Source organism: Zootoca vivipara, chromosome 15 (genome assembly GCF_963506605.1).
Source record: "Zootoca vivipara chromosome 15, rZooViv1.1, whole genome shotgun sequence".
Lineage (NCBI taxonomy): Eukaryota > Metazoa > Chordata > Lepidosauria > Squamata > Lacertidae > Zootoca > Zootoca vivipara.
This window is the reverse complement of record NC_083290.1, coordinates 874664-898569: the sequence shown is the minus strand read 5'-3', so window position 1 is coordinate 898569 and position 23906 is coordinate 874664. Positions and strand designations below refer to the sequence as shown.

Here is a 23906-nt window from a genome sequence, read left to right as displayed (position 1 = left end):
GGCAAGGGAGCCTTTCCCAGCGGAACCTAGAGAGTCTGCCAAGGATTGAACCCAGGACCTGCATGCAAAGCAGGTCACCACCACTAAGCTGCGTCCCTTCCCTTTAAAAGAAAGATGCTAGTCCTCATGATTCTAAATGAAATAATACTTACCCCTTACCCACCTGTTCCAAGGAGGGCAGGGTTGCCCCTCTTCCTCCTGGTCCTCCCTTCCTGCCATGTTCCTTTCACAACAGCCCGGCGAGCTTGCGCGCACCACTTCTACCCCGCGCTCTGCACGCGCTCTGAGGCGCCCTTGCGTTCCCTCCTCCCTCCGCTGGGGCGGAGCCGGGCCTGAAGGGGCGGCCCGGCGGCCGCAAAGGCGCTTAGGGCGCGCGGCCGGGCGGGGATGAGCGAGGCGACCGTGGTCGCTGTCGCCGCCGCCGCTGCAGCAGCCTCCGCGCGCGCCGCCGCCGCCGCCGCCACTCGCTCCGCGGCCGCCCAGAGCAGCAGCAGCAGCAGCAACAGCAGGAGCGGCGGCGCCATGAAGGTGAAGAAGGGCAGCGGCGCCGGAGGAGGAGGCGCGCCCGGGGCTGGCGCTGGCGGAGGAGCCGCCGCCGCCGCCGCCGCTTGCACCGAGGAGGAACTGCTGCGCAAAGCCGCCATCAGCCCCGAGGACGTGCTGGGGCTCCCCAAGATCACCTCCGGTAAGGCGGCGGCCCCGCAGGCCCGGGCCCCCCTGCACCTCTCCAAGCGCCGTGCGCCCTGGGCGCAGCGCCCCAGACACAAGGACGGCCGGCAGGCCCCTTGCCTGCAAAGGCCAGTCTTTTTAAAAGATACACTGTATACAGTAGTGGGGGTGGGGAGTGGGTCTCTGAATATTCAGCCCCACGATCTTCCATACCCCACCCACTTCCACTCGATCCCTCTAGGGGGCCGCAAGGGGTGTCCCTGCGGCACCTCATTGGTCCTCCCAGGCAAAGTCGGGTGGGGAGGGGGTGTCTTCTGTCTCCACCCGCGCTTTTCCTACATGGTAGTCTTTTCCGCGGGAGGGAGAAAGTTGAATGGAGGAAAGGAAGCAAATAAAGTAGAATAAATGCTGCTTTTCGTCTATTATTGTTTTATTCCTATTGGGTTATTAACATCCCAAGAGGGTCGTTATTTTGACTTTTTGCAAGTCTAGATGGTTATTGATGCTCCTTGTGGATAATTTTTGCTGTTTTATCTTTTTGGCAAACCACAATGAAATAAGTATTGCTCCAGAGACCCCTCCTGTGGTTCTTTACTCAGAAGTAGCCCTATGGGGCTCTCTTCCCCCAGGGCCTTGGTGACCCAAGACCCAAACAGTCTCTGGCTGGTTGCGTAACCAGACACTGAGTGCATGTCCGAAGCAGGCATGACACGAGTGTTCCCGTCGCCTCTCAGTTTGCACCTGTGTTCTTCCAGGGGGCTTACAGCCTGCTACGGCTGGCTGGAGTTCTGGTGGGCCCCTGATGCTCAGAGGCTCCTGGCACCTGGACACTGCCTGTGTCTGGCTTCCGCCCATCTGTGGAATCTCTCCCGCAAGGATCGACTTGCTAGGATTCTTCCCTTTCATTGGAAAGAAGCGCACTGCGTTTTCAAAGATAGCGTGTGGATAGTTGGAGATGATCAGGCTTTTAATGTTTAGGGACTGGCAACTTGAAGTAGTTGTGCTTGATTTCCACCTCCTCCCTCCTCCTCCCCTTTTCCTCTCGTGCCATGTCTTTTTAGACGGTGAGCCTTAGTGCTGACTTTTTTGGGAGCCGCTTTCGAGAACCTTTTGGGCTAAAGGGACAAATGCTGTCAAGAAATGGGAGGTTTGTACGTCTCCAAGCTCTGTCACTTCCTGGAGTGTGCAAAAGCAAACGGGCTCAGTGAAGGTCTGGTGTGTCCTCTGGGAGCTTGCCCAGGGCAAGTGTGCTTTTGACCTGCGTGGTTGCAGCTTTGCGGCTCTGGCAGGGAGGCGAATGGCTCCGGTATGGGAGCAGGGCTCTAATGTTTGGTCCCCGGCGGCATCTCCAGGTGGGGCTGGGAATGTCCCTCCTGCCCCAAAACCCTGGAGAGACATTGCTGCCTGCCGGTCAGTGTAGACCAGAGCTTTCCAAGCTGCATGTCGCGACATGTTAGTGCCGACGCTCCACTCAGGGCTTGGAAAACGGTTAGTTTAACCTCTGGTTTGCTAGTAAAACTGCATTACTGTGTCGCGGAATGATGCATGTCTAAAAAGGGTGTCACCTACATGAAAAGTTTGGAATGCCCTGGTCTGAGGGCAGTGCCGAGATGGTCCAGTTGTCTGATTTCATATAGGGGAGTTTCCTATCTTCCTATTTAATCCAGCTCTTAGGTCTAGGGGAAGGGCCTTAGCAGCTGCTTCCTCTCTCTCTTCTCTCTACAGTGGCTCATGGTCTTGGTTCGACTCTTGTAGCTGTCTGTATATTGCTGAGGACTGCAATTCATAGAATCATAGAATCCTAGAGTTGGAAGAGACCACAAGGGCCACCCAGTCCAACCCCCTGCCAAGCAGGAAACACCATCAAAGCATTCTTGACATATGCCTGTCAAGCCTCTGCTTAAAGACCTCCAAAGAAGGAGACTCCACCACACTCCTTGGCAGCAAATTCCACTGCCGAACAGCTCTTACTGTCAGGAAGTTCTTCCTAATGTTGAGGTGGAATCTTCTTTCTTGTAGTTTGAATCCATTGCTCCGTGTCCGCTTCTCTGGAGCAGCAGAAACAACCTCCCTCCCTCCTCCGTATGACATCCTTTCATATATTTGAACATGGCTATCATATCACCCCTTAACCTTCTCTTCTCCAGGCTAAACATACCCAGCTCCCTAAGCCGTTCCTCATAAGGCATCGTTTCCAGGCCTTTGACCATTTTGGTTGCCCTCTTCTCCTGTATATTTCAATCCTCCTGCATATTTCGCTCTCAAAGTTTGCGTTTAAGGAAATGTCTGTGTGCATGTGGCCTGAGATTTCCTCTGCTCCTGGTGAGCCAGACGGTTTTGCGGTTCATTTTTGGATCTCCGTTAATTAGGGGTGTATAAGATGTGGGGGTGTAGGAAGCGACTTTGTCTCAGGTCAGACGGTTAACCCACTTGACCCAAATTTGTGCCTCCTCTTGATGTGTTGGACAGGTCATTCCCCTGCCAAACCACAGGGTGTAGAAGGCAGACCAGTGGTCCATATAGCTCAGTATTGTCTGCACTGACTGGCAGCAGCGGCAGCTCTCCAGGGTTCCAGGCAGGGAGGCTTCCCCCCAGGATTATGAGGAGAGGCCAGCGGGGATTGAACCCGGGACCTTCTGCATGCAACGGAGGCAATCTACCACCAAGCTGCAGCCCCTTAAAAAAGCCACGCAAGATTCTAGTCCCCATGGTTCTGAATTACCTCTGAACGATCCCTGTTTATAAAAGGGCTCACGCTGCATCGCCTTCATGTTCCGTATTTAGGAACACAAGAAACTGCGTTGTACTGAGTTGCACCGTTGAGCCATCCAGTTCAGGAATGCCAACACTGACTGGCAGCAGCTCTCCCGAGGTTTTATGTGGGGAGTCTGTTCCAGCCCCACCTGGAGATGCTGCCAGGGATGGATCCTGCGACCTTCTGCACGCTAAGCAGGTGTTCTCTGCAACTGAAGCCCTCCTGCTCCCAGCGCATTGGAGGATTGGAGTCCAAGGGGGGGGGATGAAGATTAAAACTCTTGATGCATCTTTGCCAATTTATTGATTCTGAAGGCTTCCCACTTGGGCTGGGTGACCGTGTGCTAGGAACTCCCAGGAACTTTGGCCCGCTGTTCGTTCGCTCTATTTATTCGATTCCGTTTAATTCATGACTTCCTCCCCGCGAATCATCCCAAAGCAATGAATGAGAATGTCAACAATTTTTTAAAAAAACCCATATCCATCAAACAAATTTGCACCCAGGGAAGATGAGATAAGGACCTCTGCTCAAGAGATTTCTTCGAAAGGAAAGGCCTTTGATAGACCCTGGAAAAGCAGCAGAGATGGCGTCTGCCTGAGACATAAAAGTAAGGCGTTTCAAAGGTTGGGGGCCGCCACGCTAAAGGCCCCGTTCTTTAGGAAAGGATCTGCGAGAGGTCATCTCCTGTGGAGCAGAGGGATAAGTTGGGCATATAATGCGTTAGAGGATCTTTTCGGATCCCTCTAAGCTGGCAGCGTGTTTTTGTGGGTGTGGAGTTGAATTCTGCAGCGTGACATTGATGCAACGAGAGAATATTAATGGTGGATTTTTACTGGACCATCCACACATCGTTCGGCAATATTAGCTGCTCTGTGATAACGACTCCAATGTTGCCACATTATTGCCCTCTGGAGGGACACCCTTGGGCTATAGTGTAACAAAAGATAAATGGAACTTGTGGAGCTATGAAAAGTTGGGCGAAATTAGCAGGAAACTTTGGAGCATGTGCCAGTAAGAAACTAAGTGTGTGCCCACCACGAAATCTTTGCAGGCCCAAACAGTGTCGAAAGTGTGGCAGTCTAACCAACCCGTTAACGTCTTGCGCACAAATGATTCTTTCTTTATTTCATAAAAATTATACACCCTCCCCCCCCCGACCTCAAAGTGGTTTACAAAAAGATAAACCAATAAAGTCAGGGGGAAACTACAATGCATTAAAATATAGAAGCTGTTAAAATCCTATAGTGGGTTAAAATTCACAGCAGCTTTCGTGGGCAGGCTTGTCTAAACAATACTGTGCTGTTTTTAGTAGACTCCAGAAAGAGTTCAGGGAAGGTGGCTGCCTGACCTGATTTCAAGAGGCAGGGAGTTCCAAAGTGCAGGTGCTGCCACACTGTCAAGTTCATACAAACGCAGAACGGGGATTATGGGGCACCTGTAGCACTGCCAATCCTGCCAATGGAAGTGGCCAACACTGGAATAGCTCATAGAACATGAGACTCTTAAGGTCGTGGGTTCAAATCCTGAGGTGGGCAAAATATTCATTGTATTGCAGGGGGTTGGGCTAGATGACCCTCGGGGTCCCTTCCGACTCTACAATTCTAGCATTCTAAGTTGAATGCATTATATAAAGGGTGTCTCGAGGACCCCTTGGGTATCTTCTTTCCTTGTCTTGGGGAAGGGGCTGCTGCTCATTGACAGAGCCCCTGCTTTGCATCCAGGAACTCTCAGATTCAGTCCTGGGCAGCATCTCTGGGTGGGGCTGGGAGAGAGTTCTTTTCCTACACCCTGGAGAGCGATTGCTGCCCATCAGAGCAGACAGTGCTGAGCTTAGATGGAGCAATGGTTCTGGCTGGCAGAAGGCCACTTCCTCTTCCTGTATTCCTTCCTCTGAGACCAGCCTGGGTGATGGCTGCTGGGGCTTTGGGTCCAGCCCCGACCAGGGGGAGGGTTATGGGGCACGCGTGGGTGTCCTGTTGGGGACATCTGGGTAGCTGCTGTGGAAAGCTGTGTGCTGGCCTCTCTCTGGGCCTTTCGTCTGACCCAGCAGCGCTGAGTCCCGTTCCTACTGCAAACCGGACCGGGATCCTCTCGGTCCGCAGAACATCAGAAGAACCTCCTGGGCCCGGCCAAAGCAGGCCCACCACGTCCAGCCTCCTGCTCTCCCAGGGTGCCCCAAGGGCAAACCCACAGGCAGGATTCGAACACGAGAGATTCCCACATTGCAGGGGGCTGGACTAGACGACCCTTGGAGGGGGGGGGAAGTTTTGTGGTTCGACGAGGAGCCTCGCTGCTTCCGACTGTGGAGGCAGAACATCGGATCATGCCTGGCTACAGGATCAGGCCAGTGGCTCCTCTGGTCCGGCATCCTGTCCTCAGATGGCCACCCCAATCTCCTGATGAGAAAACCGCAAGCAGGATCCGAGCCCGAGAGCCCTCTTGCCTCCTGTGATTTCCAGCCACCGGCATTCAGAAGCATCACTGCCTTCAACCGGCAGAGCCATCCTGGCTAGAAGCTTCTGTCTTGGGCCCAGTCTTATTCAACATCTTTATCAATGAATTGGATGATAGGCTTGAGGGCATCCTGAGCAAGTTTGCAGAGGACACCAAATGGGGAGGGGTGGCTAATACCCCAGAGGACAGGATCACACTTCAGAATGACCTTAACAGATTAGACAACTGGGCCAAAGCAAACAAGATGAATTTTAACAAGGAGAAATGTAAAGTATTACACTTGGGCAAAAGAAATGAAAGGCACAAATACAGGATGGGGGACATCTGGATTGAGAGCAGTACATGTGAAAAGGATCTAGGAGTCTTGGTAGACCACAAACTTGACATGAGTCAACAGTGTGATGCAGCAGCTAAAAAAGCCAATGCAATTCTGGGCTGCATCAATAGGAGTATAGCATCTAGATCTAGGGAAGTAATAGTACCACTGTATTCTGATCTGGTCAGACCTCACCTGGAGTACTGTGTCCAGTTCTGGGCACCACAGTTCAAGAAGGATACTGACAAGCTGGAACGTGTCCAGAAGAGGGCAACCAAAATGGTCAAAGGCCTGGAAATGATGCCTTATGAGGAACGGCTTAGGGAGCTGGGTATGTTTAGCCTGGAGAAGAGAAGGTTAAGGGGTGATATGATAGCCATGTTCAAATATATCAAAGGATGTCATATGGAGGAGGGAGAAAGGTTGTTTTCTGCTGCTCCAGAGAAGCGGACACGGAGCAATGGATTCAAACTTCAAGAAAGAAGATTCCACCTCAACATTAGGAAGAACTTCCTGACAGTAAGAGCTGTTCGGCAGTGGAATTTGCTGCGAAGGAGTGTGATGGAGTCTTCTTCTTTGGAGGTCTTTAAGCAGAGGCTTGACAGGCATATGTCAAGAATGCTTTGATGGTGTTTCCTGCTTGGCAGGGGGTTGGACTGGATGGCCCTGGTGGTCTCTTCCAACTCTATGATTCTATGGTTCTATGGTTCTAAGCTCCCCATAGCCTCCTCCTCCTCCTCCTCCTCCTCCTCCTCCTCCTCCTCCTCCTCCGTGAATTGGTCTGATCCTCTTTCAAAGGGGTTGCCCCCCCCAGCTCTCCTGCAGGGTGTCCTGCTACTCTGTCCCCTTCGCCCTGTCCCCTTCCTGAGCAGCTGGCTCTGGAAAGGTGTCCTCGCAAGGGATTAAGCCGGGCACGAACCCTCTGCGCCCCCTTCCCTATTGCCCAGATTTGCGGCTGGCTCTCAGGGCCTCCCGCAAAGAGGGCGGCTGATTAGCCGGGGATTAGCTCTGGGCGCCTCTCGCCTCCTCAGTCGATGGCGAATGATGCTCTCTGCAGAGCGAGGGATAAATAGACTGTTTCGGGCATCTTCCGCGACAGCTGGTTTTGCATGGCACTTTTTCGATTTCTCTCGGGCATCTTGCCTCTCGTTGTTTCCATTCATTTGCTTCCTAGAAATTGCTTCGAAACGACGCCGCCCCTCCAGGCCAATGATGAAAAAGATACAATTATCTAGGAGGAGAAGTAGCAACCGTAACCGAAGGCCGTTGAAATGTTAGGTGAAAACTCGCAGCAGCTCTCTGAACGTCTGGATGGGCTTGTCTAAATAAAATGTGTTTTCAGTAGGCACTGAAAACAGTGCAGGGAGGGTGCCGGCATGATGTCAATAGGCAGGGAGTTCCAAAGGTCGCCACGCTAAGAGGTTGAGTTCTTGCAAATGCATGCATCTTATTTATGTAATTCTTTGACCCAAACCTTTGCTGTAACTTGGCGCCTGGATGGATTTGTGATCATGTTAAAAATGCAACATTAAAATACTTGGGAGTTCTTTGTCCAGTTCTGGGCACCCCGATTTAAGAAGGACGTTGACAAGCTGGAAGGTCTGCAGATGAGGGTGGCCAAAATGATCAGGAAACCAAGCACCTCAACATCAGAAGAGCTTTCTCACAGTAAGAACTGAACAAAGTGGAATGGATTCCCTCGGAAAGACCCTCCTTCCTTGGAGGTTTTCAATCAGCAGTTGGCTGGCCCTCTGTCAGGGATGCTTTAGCTGAGATTCCTGCCTTGCAGGGGGCTGGACTAGATGACTTTTGGGTATCCCTTCTGACTCTACGTTTCTCCAATTTATTGGAGGTTATTAAAGAGAGCTCGCCCCTTCATGGATCACTGCCTTGTCGTGGCGAAGGGGCTTGAATAACGCAGAGAAGCTATGAGCTAAGCCGTGCAGGGCCACCCAAGACGGACAGGTCATAGTGGAGAGTTTTGACTAAACATGATCCACCTGGAGAAGGAACTGGCAAGCCACTCCAGTACCCCTGCCAAGAAAACTCCATGGACAAAAACAACAGATGTATAGAAGTGAGAGCTGGACCATAAAGAAGGCTGACCGCTGAAGAATTGATGCTTTTGAATTATGGTGCTGGAGGAGACTCTTGAGAGTCCCATGGACTGCAAGAAGATCAAACCTATCCATTCTGAAGGAAATCAGCCCTGAGTGCTCACTGGAAGGACAGATCCTGAAGCTGAGGCTCCAATACTTTGGCCACCTCATGAGAAGAGAAGACTCCCTGGAAAAGACCCTGATGTTGGGAAAGAGGGAGGGCACAAGGAGAAGGGGACGACAAGAGGACGAGATGGTTGGACAGTGTTCTCGAAGCTACCAACGTTAGTTTGACCAAACTGCGGGAGGCAGTGCAAGACAGGAGTGCCTGGCGTGCTCTGGTCCCTGGGGGCACGAAGAGTCGGACACGACTAAACATCAACAGAGCTCAGGGATTCTTCAGCTGGGATTCCTAAATTGTAGGGGGTTGGACTAGATGGCCCGTGGGGGTCCTTCCAACTACAGGATTCTAAAATCATGTTTACACATCAGGTTGTGGGAGTGGAATTGAGAGCCGTTTTGTGGCCGAGCTGATGCTGGTACTGGTACAGGTGAGGGGGATTCCGTCCTCCGACCTGGGATGCACATCAAAGGGAGCTCAGAGGCCTCTCCTCCTCCCTCCGCCCATCCATTTTTCCTTTTGCAGATCACCTTCCTATTTATAGCTGTGCTGTGGTAACTGCTAATGAACTTATCTCAGAGCCAAATCCCTCCGAGAGAGGGAATTATCTCCTTGCTACGCAGATGGGCTCCTGTGTGTTGATGCGGGGATTCACCGGGGCTCCTGCGTCAGTCAGGTGGGGTTCTTTGGGACTAGTAATGAAATATACTTGGAGTCGAGATAACAAGTAACTTACAAAACAACCCTCGCTGGTGCAAGCTGGCGTTGACCAAGATAGACCCAGGCACACCCCGGCACAAAAATAGCGCAGATATCTGTGGCCAAAGTGGATTGATTCACGCTGTGTTTAAATATGCAAAGTGTTTCTTCCCTAACCCCCGTTTAGGATATTATTATATCAATATCTATCTTATCAATCAACTTAGTTTTTGTTTTGTTATGTATTTTGCACCCTCATTTTGTATTTTTTTATGTTGTGAACTGCCCTTTGATCCTACGAGAATGTAGGTCATTATACAAATGTAATTAATTATAATAATAACCATATAGCTCCCATTTTGCAGATGGGGAAAACTGAGATGGAGAGGGAGTTGGCTGCTGTGTAGAGCTGGTGGCCTGCACAAAGTCCCTTGGAAGGGACCCCCTTATTTCTTGCTTAGTAGACTAGGACCTGGGAGACGGGGTTCAAATCTCCACCTGACCTTGAAGCTCTCTGGATGTGACCTTAGGCTGAGAGAGGCTATGGGTGGCCCCAACCTACCACACAATGTTGTTGTGAAGACAAAGCAGGGAAAGGGGTGTGCGAACTGTCTGTCCCGCCTCAAGCCCCTTGCAAGAAACCTGCTTTTAGTCTATTGTGATTTTAACTCTTTGAATGTCTCAACATATCTAGTTCCTCCCCTGCCCCCCCCCCCCGTTGCTAATTTTATTGCATTATCTTTTTTTTCTCCTTTTTGCAAACCCGTGGTGTTTAAATGTTATGAAGCCTGGGATATGAATGTGCTAGCAAAAATAATAACACGAAGATCAGTAAAAGAATGGCATCTTTTCAAAACAGCTCTTTTGGAACGCTCGACACCAGAAACACATTTCTTTTTTAAATAAAACATAAACTGCAAGCAGAGATGCTTTGGGGTGTCGGGTTCCTCCTTCTGACCTCAAGGGCTTGAATGCGCTCTGCATGACCTCAGGTGTTTGCAACTTGCGTGCCCTTTGCATCTGGCCAAGCTCCTCTCTGGCCTGCGGCTTCCTCTCGCTTTCCGGCTTGCTGCTCCGAGCGAGAGAGCTTCCTCTCCGGCTTGGCTTCCTTCAACTTCCTCTCCTTTGCCCTCCTAACACCCTAATCGCTGATTCTCTGGGCATGGGTGTCCTCGCCTTATACCTGGCTTACGACACTGCCGGGTTTTAAAAATAGCCCCTGAGCTTATCAGTTACCCGAGCAAAGCTTGTTAGGCAACAGGGCTTTGGGGAGAGGGGGGGGGGGTCGGCCCACTTTCCTCCTCTGGGGGTGGAAGAAGACGTCCCGGCGTCCCCGGATGCTCGGCAGTGCTGTTTCCATTACGCCGCAGTTTGCCTCCCTCCAAGAAACCCTGCATGATTTGCCATCCGCCGTGGCGAAATCGCTGAACTTCTGCAATTGATCGACACAACTTACTTGGCAGAATGATGTCGTGAGCGACGTTTTCTCCCTGTTCCTTTCAGTGCAAAAGGAAGCTGGGTGTGTTCATCGGCTGCGTATTCCAGTGTTTCTCAACCTTTTTTGGGCCACGGCACACTTGTTCTATGAAAAGAAATCCCGCGGCACACCAACTCTGTGCCGCCCTATATTTAGTTTAGTTTGGAGGGGAGACGTAAAAGACGGCACGCACAGACCCCAGGCGGGCAGCTGCCGCCGCCTCCCTCCCAGCCGCCCCAGGCAGCCGCCGCCGCTCTGGCCCAGCGAAGGGAAGCTCTGCGCAGCCTTCCCCACCTGCCTCCTCCTCCCCAGGCGGTGGCGGCGCCCTCTCTGGCCTCCGGCTGGATGCCGACTCTAAATTTTGCCGCGTCGTGCGGCGATGAGAAGGGCGATTTGCATTGTCACGTGCCTGCCGGCCGCCAATAAACAACACTGACCTGCAGGAAAGGAAAGCCGGCCGGGTCATGACGCAGCTTCCTTTCCGGTGGGTCAGCGACGTGACAATGCAAATCGCCCTTCCCGTCGCGGCACACCAGCCAGCGTCTCGCGGCACAGTAGTGTGCCGCGGAACACCGGTTGAGAAACGCTGGTGTATTCCTTGCAGACTGAAAGTGACTAGATGGCCCAACTCTACCAATTCTTCCAACTCTACAATTCTATGATTCTATTTAATAATAATAATAATAATAATATTTATACCCCGCCTATCTGGCTGGGTTTCCCCAGCTGCTCTGGGCGGCTCTCAACAGAATATTAAAAAGCACAATGAAACTTCAAACATTAAAAACTTTCCTAAAGAGGGCTGCCTTCGGATGTCTTCAAAAAGTCAGATAGTTGTTTATTTCCTTGACATCCTTGGCGGGTGGGCGTCCACAGGCCGGGCACCACCACCAAGAAGGCCCTCTGCCTGGTTCCCTGTAACTTCACCTCTCGTAGGGACAGAATGGCCAAAAGGCCCTCGGCGCTGGCCCTCAGTTTCTGGGCTGAACGATGGGGGTGGAGACGCTCCTTTCTGTTCCAGACATGGAACAAATAAGCCAACACGATCCATTTCCGCTCCCGGTGCCTAATCTAATTTAGATCTAACATTCAACTTTGATTTAACTTTTTTATTTCATGACATTCCTGCATTGCAGGGGCTTGAACTGCAAGATGACCCTGGGGGGTCCCTTCCAACTCTCCACTCCTGTGAGTCTATGTTTTGTGCACTGCTCAATTGTAGAAAACCTCACCGCAGTAGTCTACTCATAACTTATCTCACTAACTTATCTAACTTAGATGTAACTCATTTCAAAGAGCGGTGGTTTTCCTGTGACCTTTTTGACTCTTGAGTTTCGCATTCGGGGCTCATTGCTTTTGGATAACGAGAGAGCCGACGTCTCTTCCTGCACGTTGCGCAGAGCTGCTCGCGTGCGTGTTGCCCAGAAGCCGCCGGCCTCTCTCAGCTTGTGAAGAAAGAGCATACCGGCGGCATTCGCACGTGGCGTTTCCCCAGTGTGCCCCTGTTCAGCAGCCGCCAAGTGTCGGCAAATCTGCCAGTCCCCCCATTTTTGAAAAGTTAAATTCGGCTCCCCGCATTTCCACATCTGGTTGTGACTTTTTTCCCTTAAAAGAAATCCTCAAGAAGACACTGCAACATTTTGTGTGAATTTCTTGAATTTTTCTACACAATTTTACATGATATTTTGTGTGTGTGTGTGTGTGTGTTTGCAAAGCGGTATTCCCTGATAGACTGTTTAGGGAAGCTTTTAATATCTGAAGGACTATTGTATTTTAATATTTTGTTGGAAGCCACCCAGAGTGGCTGGGGAAACCCAGCCAGATGGGCAGGGTAATAATAATAATAATAATAATAATAATAATAATAATAATAATAATAATAATAATACTGCATTTTTATGTGTCCTTTTCACTTATATGTTCCTTTTTGATGTACTGTTTACTTTAGCATATGCATTTCTGTACAAATTCCCTGTCTGGAGAATTGCATTGCAAAATTCGGAGAAGGGCAGATTTTGGAGGACGGCTGTTCTCTCGGCGCTTGCATTGTTTATTTATTGTGTATTTATTCGCATTCTTCTCCCACCTCTTCCACCAAGGAGCTCAAGGTGACGTACACGGTTCCCCCCCTCACTTAACTCCCACAACAACCCTGTGAGGCAGGCTAGGCTGAGAGGGGCAGTTTCTGACCTCCAAGGTCTCACCTGCTCTGTGCTCCATGGGCCAAGGGAGGGATTCGCACCCTGGTCTCTCCCAGGCCCTAGTCCTCATTTAATCCCCACGACATCCCTGTGAGGTAGGTGAGGCTAAGAGGCAGGGATCAGCCCAAGTTCACATGCAGTGAGCTTCGTGGGCCAAGGCGGTATGTGTGTGTGTGTGTGTGTGTGTGTGTGTGTGTGTGTGTGTGTGTGTGAATTCGAACCCTGATCTCTCCCAGTTCAGAGTCTGATGCTGTAACCACTCCACAACCGCTGCCTCTCAGAAAAAGCAAATCAGGTAGGGTTGTTTTTTAAAATTCAAGCAGAATTGACTTCCTTTCTCCTTCTGACACATTGTTTTCTTGGGTTGCCCACTGGGTGCATTTGATTTAAATTAAATCGATTAAATCACAATTTAAATCACTAATCAGTAAGACCTGATTTAAATAATTTTTTTTACAGATAGACTCATTCTGGCTGGTATAATCTTAATATTTACAACCAGAGGAAGGTCTCATTTTCGGAATAATAAATTTTCAGGGTAGTTTTTACAGTTATATCAAAAATTACTGATTTGGTTATATTATTAGAAATACATAGACATATAATTATGAAATTATTGTGAGGTTTAATAAGTTAACTGTTTAGATTTGGACAACTTTTCTGCTGTACTTTATTGGAAGGAGAAAAGCAATCATTTCCTTAATAACGATTTAAACAATTTATTTAACTTAAACAATAACATTATAGCATATGTATCCATGTTTGTTAACTGATGTGGTGAAATGGTTTTTTGTTTTTGTTCGAAAAAACTTTAACTGAGTTTTCACACACATGAAACACTTAAAACAAATCCTTATTTCCTGATGAATAGCCTTTGGACGATAATGTAACTGAAATAGAAAACTATCTTTAGAAAGATTTTTCCTCCAAAAGCATTTTATTTTTTTAAATCCAATTTAAATTTTAAAAAAATTAAATAATTTTTTTTTAAAAAATTTAAATCGATTTTTAAATACAGTATATATTTTTTAAAAATCATTGATTTTTATCCACCCTGGTTGCCCATCTTCCTCATTGACAGCCACGTGGGCACTCATCTTAGGGGGCCTGGTGATGGGTGCAAAGCCCCGATGGCGACCTCTCGCTGCGATTCTTGGCATTGTCAGGGGTTGGACTAGATGACCGTTGGGGGTCCCTTCTACGATTCAAGAGCCTCGGAGAAGGGAGGCTGAGCAAGCTGGTGGGAGCCCCTTTTGCTCCACCCCCGCCCCCTCCGTCACTGCTCCCACCCCAGATGAGCCATGGCCACACCATCTCCACGGCAACCGTTGTCTAGGGGAGATGGCCGTTGCCATGGTGCTGGGAGGGAGGGACCAGCGGGGAAACAGTGTGGGCAACTCTGACTAGTCAAGGGGCAGCATTTGCCAACCTGGTGCGCCCACCATGAGGTTTTACAGGAACATGCAAAATCGTACAAGGGTTTCACCCATCTCAGTACTGTCCGCACTGATAGGCAGCAGCGGTTCACCAGGGAATACTTCTCAGCCCTACCTGGAGATGCTGCCAGCGGGGATGGAACCTGGGCCTTCTGCATGCCACGCAGCCACTCTGCCGGTGATCTACGTGCACCCTTAAAAGAGAGGCGCTAGCCCTCATGGTTCTAAATAGACACTTTGAATTAGCAACAGAGGAAGCACCATGAGCACACCCAGCCCAGTATTGTCTACACTGACTGGCAGCAGCAGCAGCCCTCCAGGGTCTCGCACAGCCCTGCCCGGGGATGCCACTGGGGTTCGACCCTGGGATCTCTGCATGCATGGCTGAGAGAGCACCACTGAGCTGCAGAACGTCCTCTAAAAAGAAAATAAGTTTCCAGTCCTCATGGTTCTGAACAGGGGCAGAGGAAACTGGCTTCATCCCAAGGCAGACCATTTGTTCACCTAGTTCAGTATTGTCTGCACTGACTGGCAGCAGCGCCTCCAGGGTTCTGGGTAGCAGATCTCACCAGCCAGCTTATTCACCAAGAGGGGAGAGAATCTGCACAGCTGTTTCCAACTGAGTTTCAGTGACTATTTGCACATAATCTAGAACGCCAATTATTTTTAAATATATCTACATTGGTATCCTCAAAAATATTCAGGAACATTAATTTTGGACGGTGGTTTCTTTTGTTCCTTATAATTTAAAATAGTCCTTTTACATCTTTCAGATATCAATGACTTCCCCTTCTTCTCTTTCCATGGTTCATTTCACATATCATATATCCCTGCATATTTTACAAAAACTATACCGTTCAGTATTCTATTATTGCATCCATCCAAACTTATTTACACTGTTGAATTTATCTGAATGCTGCCACTGTTTTCAGCTGTACACTGTTATTTCCCATATATTAGACGCTTTCCAATCTTCTTTAAACGTATGTTTGTGCACAACTTGTTTCTTTTGCAAGATTTATCCTTTCCGTCAAGATTAAATTTAAAAAATCTTGCCCAATTTACATTGCCACCATAAATGGTAACACGCTGAGTTTATCGCAACCCCTCCAACAATGAGGGGATATGGAAGGAAGAATTTTTGACACTTGGAAAGGAGGAGGCTGCCTTCATTTTTCCTAAGGAAACTAGATACAGATTTCAAGGGTTGGAATTCCCATATTTCATTCCAGCCTCCGGGAAAAATTTGTGTGCCGGTATCTGTTTCCTATATCCTTTTAAGGGGTTCCATAGACCTGCAAGTTATATCATAGCTGCCAAGTTTTCCCTTTTCTCGCGAGTAAGCCTATTCAGCATAAGGGAAAATCCCTTTAAAAAAGGGATAACTTGGCAGCTATGGTTATATTAACTTTGCCTGATTGGCATCTAATGCTCTTTTTAAAATGTGTTGTGGAAGGGGAGGATTATTGGGTTCTCCTGTTCTTGTTTTTATTATATATTATGTGTTTTTGTGCAAAATGTGGTCTGAAGCTCAACATCAAAAAAACCAAGATCATGGCCACTGGTCCCATCACCTCCTGGCAAATAGAAGGGGAAGAAATGGAGGCAGTGAGAGATTTTACTTTCTTGGGCTCCTTGATCACTGCAGATGGTGACAGCAGTCACGGAATTAAAAGACGCCTGCTTCTTGGGAGAAAAGCAATGACAAACCTAGACAGCATCTTAAAAAGCAGAGACATCACCTTGCCGACAAAGGTTCGTATAGTTCAAGCTATGGTTTTCCCAGTCGTGATGTACCCTGTTTCTCATATTTTAAGGCATCCCCATAAAATAAGCCATAGCAGGATTTTTAAGCATTCAAGGAATATAAGCCATACCCCGAAAATAAGACATAGTGATAGGAGCAGCAGCAATGCCGGCCGCGGCAGGAGGAGGAGGAAAAAAATAAGACATCCCTTGAAAATAAGCCATAGTGTGTTTTTTTGAGGAAAAAATAAATATAAGACGTGTCTTATAATATGAGAAACACGGTATGGAAGTGAGAGCTGGACCATAAAGAAGGCTGATCGCCGAAGAATTGATGCTTTTGAATTATGGTGCTGGAGGAGACTCTTGAGAGTCCCATGGACTGCAAGAAGATCAAACCTATCCATTCTGAAGGAAATCAGCCCTGAGGACAAATCCTGAAGCTGAGGCTCCAATACTTTGGCCACCTCATGAGAAGAGAAGAATCCTTGGAAAAGACCCTGATGTTGGGAAAGATTGAGGGCACTAGGAGAAGGGGACGACGGAGGACGAGATGGTTGGACAGTGTTCTTGAAGCTACCAACATGAGTCTGACCAAACCGCGGGAGGCAGTGCAAGACAGGAGTGCCTGGTGTGCTCTGGTCCATGGGGTCACGAAGAGTCGGACACGACTAAACGACTAAACAACAACAACAACATGTGTTTTTATATTGTGATTTTTTTTATGTTTGATGCTTTATTATGTTTTTAGATTCTGCTGGAAGACGCCCAGAGTGGCTGAGGAAACCCAGCCAGATGGGCAGGGTGTAAATAATACAATTTTATATTATTTTATATTATTTTATATTATTTTATATTATTTTATATTTTATAAACCACCCTGAGGTCTGCAGGGACAGCGCAGTATACATATGCAATAAATAGATAAAATATAAATAATAAATAATAAAAATAAATAATAACAAGCAAGCAATTGTGCAGAGTACCACCTGGGGCGCTTCGACTGCCTCCTTGAAATACCCTCGTGCAGCCACCCCCTAGCAGCTCACCGCACCCTGCTGATTCGCTGCATCCGATCTGGCCAATCTGGGATATGCCCAGATGGTCCATTTGCAGATGAGGACGGCTAACCTCGTTAGCCGTCCGGAATTAGAATCCTTTTAGGACGTGGAGGCCGGGGTGGGTGGCTGCTTCGACAGGCTCAGGGCGAGCGAGTGCCGCGGCCTCTTGGCAAAAGGCAAGAGGGGAGCTACTCTCTGTTAGCATCAATAATAATAAAAAGGCAAAGCAGTGTTATTTATTTATTGCTGTAACGTCCCAGGGCGCAAGTTGCAACTTTTAAAATGCAATATCAAAAACAATTTCATAGAATCATAGACTCATAGAGTTGGAAGAGACCACAAGGGCCATCCAGTCCAACCCCCTGCCAAGCAGGAAACACCAACAAAGCATTCTTGACATATGCCTGTCAAGCCTCTGCTTAAAGACCTCCAAAGAAGGAGACTCCACCACACTCCTTGGTAGCAAATTCCACTGCCGAACAGCTCTTACTGTCAGGAAGTTCTTCCTAATGTTTAGGTGGAATCTTCTTTCTTGTAGTTTGAATCCATTGCTCCGTGTCCGCTTCTCTGGAGCAGCAGAAAACAACCTTTCTCCCTCCTCTATATGACATTCTTTTATATATTTGAACATGGCTATCATATCACCCCTTAACCTTCTCTTCTCCAGGCTAAACATACCCAGCTCCCTAAGCCGTTCCTCATAAGGCATCATTTCCAGGCCTTTGACCATTTTGGTTGCCCTCTTCTGGACACGTTCCAGCTTGTCAGTATCCTTCTTGAACTGTGGTGCCCAGAACTGGACACAGTACTCCAGGTGAGGTCTGACCAGAGCAGAATACAGTGGTACTATTACTTCCCTTGATTTAGATGCTATACTCCTATTGATCGAGCCCAGAATTGCATTGGCTTTTTTAGCTGCTGTATCACACTCTTGACTCATGTCAAGTCTGTGGTCTACCAGGACTCCTAGATCCTTTTCACATGTACTGCTCTCAATTTGAAAGAACGTGCCTTGTTTACCTATGGGATCGACTTGCCCCCCCCCCAGTGCCCATTTGATCGCTCTGATCGGGGAAATTGGCGCTGCCAGACGACTCCCGTTCCGCACTTGTAAGAACTTGGCTGCTTAGCGTGGCAGCATTTACACCTTGGAACTCCCTGCCTCTTGATATCAAGCAGCATCTTCCGGTTTACACTTTTTGGCACCTGCTAAGAACAATTTTGTTGAGGCAAACCTGTCCATATGCTTAGGAAGTTACGGTAATTCTAACCTGTTTGAGTATTTTACCTTTTGTACGCTTTGAAGTAGCCTTGCGAATCTTTCTTGGTTTTCTTGTTTTGTCATTTTGTAAACCACTCTGAGGTTTTTTTTGCCATCAACTGGTAAGAATTTTCTTAAATAAAGAATAAAAAGTAAATGAATGCTACCTTGTTCAGACCCTGCTTGGAGTCCTGGGGCTGGACTAGATGACCCTCAGGGTCCTTCCAACAGTTCTCCGTTTCCACGAGTCTACAATCACAAAAATCAATTCACCCTGAATGTTGAGAGCCTGAGTAGAAAGGGAGATCTTCAGCATTCAATGGAAGCAGTGCAATGAAGGTTGTCAGGCGCACTTGGGGTGGGAGTTGCCCAGCTTAGGGGCCGCCACAGAGAAGACCCTCTTCCCCTCGGCCGCAGTCCCTGAGCATCTGCAGGAGGAGAAACTACCAAGAAGGCCCCGCCTGCCGATCTCAACACTCAGTGGGGATTGGGGGGGGGGAAGGAGGCGGCCTTTCCTATCTGTGGGACCTGAGTTGTTTAGGGCTTTAAAAACAAACGTGAGTTAGTGGCACAATTTATCATAGAGCTGGAAGGGACCCGGGGTCATCTAGTCCAACCCCCTGCAAGGCAGGAATCTCAGCTAAAGCATCCAGGACAGATGGCCACCCAACCTGTGCTTAAAAACCGCCAAGGAAGGAGAGTCTGCCACCTTACGAAGGACTCTGTTCCACTGTCAAACAGTACTCCCTGATGTTGAGTCGGAATCTCCTTTCTTGTAACTTGGAGCCACGGGTTCGAGTCCTGATCTTCAGAGCAGGAGAAAACAAGCTTGCGACATCTTCCATGTGAGATATTTGAATATCCTTGAGATATTTGAAGGTGGCTATCCTTTCTCCTCTCGGTCTCCTCTTATCCAGGCTAAACATACCCAGCTCCTTCAACCGTTCCTCATCAGGCTTGGTTCCCATGCCTTTGATAATCCTGGCCGCCCTCCTCTGAGCACCTTCCAGCTTGTCAACATCCTTCTTAAATTGTGGTGCCCAGAACTGGACGCAGGATTCTAGGTGTGGTCTGACCAAGGCAAAATAGAGTGGGACTATGACTTCCCTTGATCTGGACACTAGGGTTCTGTGAATGCAACTTAAAATTGGCTTCTCTTGCTACTGTTGGCACAGAGTCCCCTGCCCCGGGGTTCCCTGGGAGAGCGCCTCTCTGGAGAGAAGGGTGTACACAGATCTTTGTCCTCTATTTAGGTGTATTTGGCTTAGTGGCTGCAAAGGAGCTTATCCTTTTTGTTCTGTCAGAGGGCAAAGCCTCTTAGGGTTGGCAAGGCTGCAGCCGCAGGGGCACCAAATGCCCGCCGGCTGCTCCTTTTCTGGGAGAGGGAGGAGGCAGAAGGTAGAGACTTTGCCAAGGAGGCACAAGGGTGAGAGGCAAAGCACCATGCATGCTTCCTTTGATACATAAAAATAAAAATAAAAATCCTGGGTTATAGAATCATGGAATCATAAAGTTGGAAGAGACCACAAGGGCCATCCAGTCCAACCCCCTGCCAAGCAGGAAACACCATCAAAGCATTCTTGACATATGCCTGTCAAGCCTCTGCTTAAAGACCTCCAAAGAAGGAGACTCCACCACACTCCTTGGTAGCAAATTCCACTGCCGAACAGCTCTTACTGTCAGGAAGTTCTTCCTAATGTTTAGGTGGAATCTTCTTTCTTGTAGTTTGAATCCATTGCTCCGTGTCCGCTTCTCTGGAGCAGCAGAAAACAACCTTTCTCCCTCCTCCATATGACATCCTTTGATATATTTGAACATGGCTATCATATCACCCCTTAACCTTCTCTTCTCCAGGCTAAACATACCCAGCTCCCTAAGCCGTTCCTCATAAGGCATCGTTTCCAGGCCTTTGACCATTTTGGTTGCCCTCCTCTGGACACGTTCCAGCTTGTCAGTATCCTTCTTGAACTGTGGTGCCCAGAACTGGACACAGTACTCCAGGTGAGGTCTGACCAGAGCAGAATACAGTGGTACTATTACATCCCTAGATCTAGATGCTATACTCCTATTGATGCAGCCCAGAATTGCATTGGCTTTTTTAGCTGCTGCATCACACTGCTGACTCATGTCAAGTGTGTGGTCTACCAAGACTCCTAGATCCTTTTCACATGTACTGCTCTCAAGCCAGGTGTCACCCATCCTGTATTTGTGCCTTTCATTTAAAGAATTTAAAAGAATTTAAAATTTGATGGCGGTGGTTGCTGCTTCAGGACTCTGGCAAAATAATAATAATTTAGAAGCGGCAGTAAAGCAGTTCTAGAGGAAAAATTAGCTGGATTCTGCAACCTGTGTGGGAAACTTGAACGCTTTTTATTCGTTTCCCCCCTTTCTTCTGCTTGCGGAATAGGGAGAGGAGGAAAGGATTGTATTCACCTTCCTCCTCTGGTTACAAGCACATGGTGTTGGCTGCATGTTTCCAGTGTCCGCTTCCAGTCATAAGGTCTAGAAACTTGGTTTGAAATAAATCTCATAAAGTTCAGCTTCGGCAGGATTATGGTGTACGCCCAGCCACAACACCAAGGCTGCTTCCACCTGTTGATGTGGATTCAGGCTGAGTGGAGTCGCAGACCCCACAACAAGAGGAATGAGAGATGAACGAATTGGGCAATTTTGATTTCTCTCAGTTTCTCATTTCCCCACTCAGCTCACCACATTTCAGCATCGTAGAATGGTAGAGTCGGAAGGGACCCCCAAGGGTCATCCAGTCCAATACCCTGCAATGCAGGAATTGCAAACAAAACATCCAATCCATTTGTAATTATTATTATTCGTTTAAGTCCCTTGTGGAAATTCATTATCAGCATAAATTTTCCCTACTGTATTCAATTTATGCATGCATTTTTATTTTTTATTTTTATTTTTTACAAATCAATGAAATCTGACCTGCACCAAATTTCTCCTCCCGCCCCTGAAAAGGAAAGCGGAGCAGCTTTCGAACCCTGCACCTGCCTATGGGGCAGGCCTGAAACCTTTTGCCCGCCTGCCCTCCTAACTCGGATGACCCTTCTCTCCCGCAGACTACCTCTGCACCCCGGAGGAGAACGTCTACAAGATAGATTTCACCCGGTTCAAAATCCGAGACATGGAGTCGGGCACGGTGCTGTTTGAAATCACCAAGCCGCCGGCTTCAGGTAAGTTCCTAGTCCTCATTATTCTGATGGAAGGGACGACTGCTTCGAACAGGAAGCTGCCTTACAACCGAATCTGACCATTGGTCCATCTGCCTCAGTATTGTCTGCACTGGCCGGCAGCAGCTCTCCAGGGATTCAGGAAGACAGGCTTTTCCCCAGACTTACCTCGAGATGCCCCGAGATGCAGAACCTGGGACCTTCTGCATGCAAAGCTGTTGCAAGGCTCTAGTCCTCATGGTTCTGCTTTAAACAGGAGCCTTGTACTGTGTCGGATCAGTGGCAGGGATTCTACAGAGTTTCCGGCTGGGTGTCATTCCCAACCGTACCTGGAGCGTCCAGGGATTGAGCTTGGGACCTTCTGCATGCCAAGCAGGGGCTCTGCCACTGAGCCACACCCCCTTCCCAGAGGTCTGGATGCTTTCTCCCTTTGGGACAGATTTCTAGCATTTTGTTTTAGCGCTTTTTGCTGTTGTTAAACCACGGAACTGCCTGCCACATGAGGCAGCGATGGCCACCAGCCTAGTCGGCTTTAAAAGAGAACTGGACAAATTCATTTACAGCCACAGCAGGTGCTACAACCTGCCAACAGTTTGTTTGACCTCCACCCCAAAGGCACAGGAGGGGAGAGTGAAGCTCTTGTGCTCGGATCCTGCTGGCAGGTTTCCCATTGGGGCACCTGGTTGGCCCCTGTGAGGCTGGGCTGATCCAGCTCTTCTTACAGAGGTCTATTGTGATAGCAGAACCTCCATGCCCAGGGATAATAATAATAATGATTATTATTATTAATTTATTTAATTAGTTATCCCCCGCCCATCTGGCTGGGTTTCCCCAGCCACTCTGGGCGGCTTTCAACAGAACATTAAAAACAGAATAAAACTTCAAACTTTTTAAACTTCCCTAAAGAGGGCTGCCTTCAGATGTCTTCTACAAGTTGGATAGTTGTTTATTTCCTTGACATCTGATGGGAGGGCGTTCCACAGGGCGGGCGCCACCACCAAGAAGGCCCTCTGCCTGGTTCTCTGTAACCTCACTTCTCGCAGGGAGGGAACTGCCAGAAGGCCCGTGGAGCTGGACCTCAGTGTCTGGGCTGAATAATGGGAATCATAGAATCATAGAGTTGGAAGAGACCACAAGGGCCATCCAGTCCAACCCCCTGGCGAGCAGGAAACACCATCAAAGCATTTTTGACAGATGGCTGTCAAACCTCCGCTTAAAGACCTCCAAAGAAGGAGACTCCACCACACTCCTTGGCAGCAAATTCCACTGCCGAACAGCTCTTACTGTCAGGAAGTTCTTCCTAATGTTGAGGTGGAATCTTCTTTCTTGTAATTTGAAGGAGACGCTCCTACAGGGCCGAGGCCGTTGAGGGCTTTCAAGGTCAGCACCAACACTTTGAATGGTGCTTGGAAATGTCCTGGGAGCCAATGCAGGTCTTTCAAGACCGGTGTTATGTGGTCTCGGTGGCCGCTCCCTGTCACAAGTCCAGCTGCCGCATTCTGGATTAATTGCAGTTTCCGGGTCACCTTCAAAGGTAGCCCCACGCAGAACGCGTTGCAGTAGTCCAAGCGGGAGATAACTAGGGTCTCATCCTGCTGCTTGTGGGCTTCTTCCCATTTGGTTGGCCGCTGTGACGAAAGGAGGCAGAACTAGACGGACCCCCTTGGCCTGGTCCAGCCAGACTCTCACCTCCTTCCCCTCAGAGAACTCCTCTTCAGAGAACTCGTTTTTGCTTTCAAGAGACAAGTTCCTCACCCTCATGATTCTGGGAGAGGGTGCTGGGTGTTGGACTGGATAGGCCAGCAGCCTCTCCTTACATCCTGTTTTCTTTCATTTTCTCTCTCTTCCAGAGCGAGAGCACAGTGACAAGAAGGACATTGACCCCAACGCCGGGCGCTTTGTGCGCTACCAGTTCACGCCGGCGTTTCTGCGGCTGCGTCAGGTCGGAGCCACGTAAGTGAGCGGCTGACCTGTCAAGGCCTTCGCTTGGACGCAGAGACCTTCCCTGTTCCATGTCTGTTTGGATAAATGCACATTCTAGGCCTCCAGCTCAGGGGTGAAATGGTAGCAGGGGCTGATGGGAATCATAGTTCGCCACATCTGGATGGCACCCGGTTGGGGAAGGTGCTCCACACGGGCTGGCAGCAGCTCTCCTGGTGTTTCAGACCAGGGATATGCCCAGCCCTAATGGGAGATGCCACCTGGGACCTTCTGCATGCCAAGCAGGTGCTCTGTGCCCTTAGCCCTTCCCTTAAAGATAAAGATTCTAGTCCTCATGGTTCTGAGTTCAGAGCTGGTTTAAGGGCCACAGGAAGCTGTCTTCTGTCTGACTGAGTCAGACCATTGGTCTGTCTAGCTCAGTGATGCCTACACTGACTGGCAGCCACTCTCCAGGGTTTCAGGCAAGAGTCTTGCTCTGCCCA

At 48.9% G+C, this 23906-nt stretch overlaps 1 protein-coding gene across 1 annotated transcript in view; it reads left to right on the top strand.

Annotated features, from left to right (window-relative positions):
- Window positions 1-489: 489 nt before the first annotated feature.
- The window catches only part of UNC119 (unc-119 lipid binding chaperone), a 30032-nt gene continuing 6615 nt past the window's right edge, over window positions 490-23906 (top strand). The window contains exons 1-3 of the mRNA XM_035139595.2: window positions 490-685; window positions 21373-21486; window positions 23334-23436. Coding sequence (XP_034995486.2) covers window positions 523-685; window positions 21373-21486; window positions 23334-23436 — 380 coding nt within the window. The 5' untranslated portion in view covers window positions 490-522. The remainder of the gene's footprint in view (window positions 686-21372; window positions 21487-23333; window positions 23437-23906) is intronic.